This window comes from Toxotes jaculatrix, chromosome 12, assembly GCF_017976425.1.
Source record: "Toxotes jaculatrix isolate fToxJac2 chromosome 12, fToxJac2.pri, whole genome shotgun sequence".
Taxonomy (NCBI): Eukaryota; Metazoa; Chordata; class Actinopteri; family Toxotidae; genus Toxotes; species Toxotes jaculatrix.
The window spans coordinates 21,960,903-21,966,480 of NC_054405.1; the positions used below are offsets into that span (position 1 = coordinate 21,960,903).

Below are 5,578 nucleotides of genomic sequence, written 5' to 3' on the forward strand. Positions count from 1 at the left end.
GGACAGTAGCACATTCATATTTAAGGACTTTGAGCAGCATTAATATGCAGAATTGACTGGTCTGACAACTTTTACACAGGATCTGTGGTCTTTGTAAAAGACAATAAATGCTATTTTATGGATGGAAATGACAAACAATTTGAGGCTTGTATGAGATTTTGGACATAGAAACACAGTAACACCAATCTCCCTACTATTTCACAAGAATGCTATACTTTTTAAGACTTTAGTTTGTCAACTATGGTGGTCATTTCTCACCATGCTGCACCAAACATGCAAGTATATGGTGTAGAAATGCACTCAGTTATTTAAGTTACTGACTGCATGACTCGACATTTACAGTTAAAACCAGCTCTGTTTTATGTGAAATCCAAATCGTTTTGAATCTCTTATTGAATCCATTTCAGCATTTGCAAGTAACCATACTTATGATTAAAGCTATCTGATCTGTGATCAGCTTTTGTAAGTTGTGAAGGCGGAAACAGATTGTAGTGGTGATGTAAGTAATCCTCACAACTTGCAGCTGCCAAAATGAGATAAGCTCCATGAAATGTGATTATTTATTGAACACACTGAAATTTTAAAATTGTAAAACTTACTTTGGCAGCTCTTATTTTTTTATGAGATACTTGTTCTAAATACTGGAGGTTCTGACTCAAAATTATTATACTGATCATCTTAAATTGCTGATGTCATATGAATTAATAATCTAGAAGACTGATACAGTTGTTAAAATTAGAAAAAAAAACAGTCTTTGGCTGAGCCCAGACACCAACTTGCAAAATAATCAAACAATAACCAATTTTGGTGTTATGGCTAAGTTACTTTTGACATTAATATTAATTAGTTTAAACTACTGGCAGACATTTTTTCTGGCAAAAATTAAAGGCTTGCAAACTAAATCATTTCTACTTTCTTGTTTGCTAATAAGCAGTAAGGAGAGATCATAAATTCAATATGAGATTCAATGGGATTAGAGTGAATCCATATATTTTGCCAACATGGAACTAGATCATAATTAGAACCATTATCTGCACCCAACCCTACCAAAAAACAAAAACAACAATGGCACATAGAACATAGTAGCCCTTTTTCTGTAAACCCTTTTACATTATCTTTGACCATCACGCATAACATTGAAAAACACAGACAAGCTCACTACACAAATCCTACAACACCACTTTACCTTAAAAATAAATTAGCAGTCTGACAAGGACAAGTATCGACCATCTACAAAGCGAGCAGCTTTAAAGCTCACTGCTCACAAGTCCAAGCAAGGTAAGAACAACGACAGTAACAAATGGTGGAGAAGTGAGATGGCTTGATAAATACAGGATATAAGGGGAAGTTCTTAAAGCTGTTGTCATACTATCACACAGTCTGGAGGCCTCTCTCATGGCCATCCAGCTGTATCTTAATCTTGTGCAGTTCCTCAATCTCCTGGTGGTGTCGCTCTGTCTTGTGGCGCACTAGAGAGCGATAGAAGTGTATGGTGAATACAACAAAAATCACGCATACCGGGAGAATGATGATGGTGGAGGCCAGTGCAGCCTGAAAGCCGCTGTTCTGGATCATGTGCGCAGTTGTCACGGACTTCGTCACAGCAGTGGCTGTTGTGGTGCTGTCGGTGCTTGACTTCACGGACTCACCGGATTGTACGGGTAGGAACTTGATCCAGCAGAGAAGCACCACTTCCAATAAAAACAGCAAGATGCCCAGGGCTGTGGAAAAGCCCCAAGCTAGCTCGATGTAGCAGTGCATGCGCTCGTGGGGCGACTCGCTGACGGAGTTGAGGTTATGGATGTTGCTGACGGCCTCCACATTGGGCAAAATGCAGGTGCTGATCAGCAAAGCGAAGAGGTGCACCGCCACCAGCACGGTGGTGCACACACTGAAGGCAATGAGGAGCACATGAGGGTAACTGTACTTGGTCTCCAGCTGCACCTCTACCATGGCCACCTGTAACAAACAGGGATATGAACAACCAGTTCACTATATGTGCATATGTACATCTCAGCAAGGTAAGGCTCACACAAAGGATCTGTGAATGTAAAGAAACTCATTAAATCAAGTCATTTTCTAACTCTTCTGTTGTCCTGAGTTTGTCTTAACGGGGTTCAGATCAACATGTTTCACATATGAAACTCGTGACCTTTCTGAAATTGCAAAGAAGGAGGAGTTATTTCAGGCTTCAAGGGTCTAGAAGTAAAAGTAATTTTCAGCAGGCAATGTTATAATTGAGTAACTCAGTTGAGCACCTCAAGGCTGGTCCTGGTTGAATCATTATTTCAAAACATGAACAAATGTATTGGAAAATACCTTGTCCTTTATAAGTCTGTGTACATAAAAGCTAAAGGAGAGAAGTCAACTGCAATTCTGAGGGTGAAGTTAAGTAAGCATCCAATCACAGAGCTTGAAATTCTGCTACTTGCACCATTAACAAAGTGGAAGCTAAAGATTTACATCAGATAAAACACTGAGCAGTAACAACATTCAGTTTCAGTTGCTATTCAGTGTTTAAACTCAAAGCAGAAACAGGAAGCTTAAAACCAAATCCTGCAGTTGTGGTATTGAAATGAACAGAAACCATCAGCCGCTGGGAAAGCAGTGCATTGCTTTCATGAAAACCAAGAAGCCAGGTCCTTTAAGAGACTGTGATACACTGAAGCTGGTTAGAAACCTGAACATGACTGACCATCGCGAAGCCAGAGAGCAGCGCCGAGGTTCTGCTGGAGGCCTTCAGCTTGGCCCGGCTCAGGTAGAGCTTCCTCCAGGACAGGGCCTGCACTGAGTGGTGGTTGGAGCTGACCAGCTCCAGGTAACTGCGCCGAACCCAGTCCCTGTAGTCCATCCCTCCACCATCTGGAGCCTGCTCTGAGACCCCTGGGGCCGGGGAACCCATCGGTACATTCAGCTCACTGCTCATGGCACCTGGTGGGGATAAATGTGAGAGTGTCATCACTATTTCTGGCTCCTCCTCGGAGGAAGTACATTACAGGTTGCAGGACAAGCTGTGTAACTTAAACCACAAAGCACACGAAAGGCTCCTTCTCCCAGCACTGTATTACATGAATCACTTACTAATCACAGCAAAGAAACTAAATCAGTTAATTAAGCCAGAAAACTTTGTGAAAACAAATATTTTAAGCTGTTGAGGAGAATCTTCTTACATTAGATCTGCCTACAAACACCAAAAGGCAGATGGGCAATAGAAGTGGGAAAAAGAACCCTTGTAAAAATCACACAAATCATCCTCATTATAAGCATGTGGACAATGTCATAAAGCCATAACATTTATGTGGTTTAATGTTTATTTTTATGGGGGACAAGTACATAACATGGCCCAGTGCCACATACCACAACATTAATAGCCTAAGACAGTTTGCCAGCTCTTGCCCCTAAAAGGCCTTTAAACAAACAAACACAACTCAACAGGAAAACACAATGATCCACTACAGATCATAATCAAACAACTTTCATGACTGCATAACTGATCCCTGTTTATTAACTGTGATGTCATGATGATAATGAAATATTCACTGGGTGGATTAAATAGCACGCTTCAAAATTCATGCTCAAAATAGTTTATGCCGACTTTAATGTTCTGCAATGTACTGCAAAATGCAAACACAAAGAACTAGAATTTTAAAAATTACCTGTCAGTCATTTTACTTCTAATCCTAATACTCTACCAACCACTTTCTGATGTTAAATTACACTTAAAAGGAACATAATACAAACTACATCCAGCAGCATGACAGCTTACCCTTTCCATATTATATCAAAGTGCCATCTGTGTTATGTGTCCTCCTGCCCATCAATCACTGTAGCTCCGTGTTTCTGGTCATGTTCAACAATAACCCTGCCCTTTTAAGGGAAACCACAAATATTCCCACAGCCCAGAGTGAACTTTTTTTTTGGGGGGGGGGGGCATGACGCCCGTCTGTCACAACGTTTTGCTCTTGCACCATGCTGTTGGCAAACAGTCAGAGCAGTCGTTAAAGAGTGGCATCTTTTGTGCGTGTCCACCCTCCTCTCAGTGCATGTGTGCAAGAGAAAGTAGCTGGAGATGGAGGGGGAAGAGGAAAGGACTATTATGAGATAAAGCAGGAGTACACCCCAAGGGAGTTCTAAAAATCTGATCTCTTGATCTCAGAGACTGTCAAACAGGTCATTAAAAGACAAAAAGTGGAGTCTAGTGCCAAGTCATCATGGGAAGCTAATGTCAGCTAATGGTTAGGAAAGTTGCATTACTTTACATTGTGTTTTGATAATGATTAATTTGATTAGTTTGATGACACTCTGTAACACTGAATCAACACTTCTAACGTTTAAATGTTTGGTCTAGGTCTGTTTTCCATGGTTTGGGCCCCTTAGGTCCAATGACGGGAAATCTCAATGTTTCCGAATTCAGTGTTATTAAAAAAATTTAACGCATATCAAATGGAGAAAATCTCTGCAGCCAGTTTCCAAAATCTTGCAGAAAGTTTTCCCAGAAGAACGGAGGCTGTTAAGGTGGCATATTAATGCCCATTGTTGGGGAAATTATTTATATCTAAAGCTGCTCTTGACATTTCAGCTCATCTCCCCCTCACTGTACCTGTTCATCTGTACTAACCACAAGACTTTGAATGTGCAAACACAAAAACAGTCGGTTTCCGAGTTTACACAAACTGGCAGAAAAACAGCAGCACGCAAACAGAGGGGTCTTATCACGCACTGCCTTTAAGGTGGACAAAATATTATTTTAACTGTAGCAGTGGGAATTCAGAATACAGTGAATGTACAAAATTCGGCTGGTGTTCTTAACTTGGAAAACAGCAAAGTTTGTTGCAAGTTAAAAAATGCAAAGGCATTTCGCACAGTCTCCCCCTCATATCTCCAGGGTTTGCAGGGCTAACAGTTCAGCAGATGAGTGTACCTTTACGACTCAATGTATATTTAGAAAGGCGGTAAGTTAGCAGGATCCGTTTACAGAGTTCGGCTAACAGAAAGCTAATCCACCAAGGCGATGCGCCAATGCTAACATTAATGTAAAGGATTCGTGTAAATATGGTTCATGCATGTGACTAAAATCGGGTCCACTTGTCGTGGTTATAAACAGTACCAAAAGTGTCCAAATATTCAGACAGCGTTAGACACACCGACCCCTCTGGCTAGCTAACTTAGTATGCTAACCAGTCAACACGGTTTCTAACCATACTGCTCGTCTGCGCTGCAGTGAGACCCCCTCCCTTTTTGCCCCTATCTTACCTGTCTGCAGAAGTGCCTTTTGAGTTACGGAGACAAACTCCAAGAGGGTCCTCTCTCCACGCTGCACAGGACAATAAATGAACAGTTCAGACCACCACAACAAGTGTTATGGTTCAACAACTTCCGCTCTTCGGTGGCACTTGTTAACAACACCCCCGTTCTCCTCCAGCATTCGAGCCAGGGTGTGGGATAAAGTTATTCCCCTCCGCCATGCTCCGCGCACCTGAGTACTGGGTTTCCTCACTGCCAACTACTTTCACCGTGCGTCGGTTTTCTCGGTTCGGGTAGTGTTCGGATCGGAGACCAGCGGAAGCTGAGAGGGACG

At 41.8% G+C, this 5,578-nt stretch overlaps 1 protein-coding gene across 1 annotated transcript; it reads right to left on the minus strand.

Moving 5' to 3' along the window:
- Positions 1 to 968: 968 nt before the first annotated feature.
- Positions 969 to 5,578, minus strand: orai2 (ORAI calcium release-activated calcium modulator 2). The gene is made up of 3 exons (XM_041052241.1): positions 5,254 to 5,578; positions 2,696 to 2,931; positions 969 to 1,959 (listed from the first exon to the last, which is right to left on the minus strand). Exons 2-3 carry the CDS (start codon positions 2,924 to 2,926, stop codon positions 1,372 to 1,374), a joined length of 819 nt encoding a protein of 272 aa, XP_040908175.1. The 5' UTR covers positions 2,927 to 2,931; positions 5,254 to 5,578; the 3' UTR covers positions 969 to 1,371.

What these genes read in the sequence shown, in the direction of transcription:
- orai2 (XM_041052241.1), bottom strand. Translation starts at nt 2,926, where the DNA reads ATGAGCAGTGAGCTGAATGTACCGATGGGTTCCCCGGCCCCAGGGGTC. An exon ending in TGCTCTCTGGCTTCGCGATG is followed by an intron (nt 1,960 to 2,695) that starts GTCAGTCATGTT and finishes TGTTTGTTACAG; the next exon opens with GTGGCCATGGTAGAGGTGCA.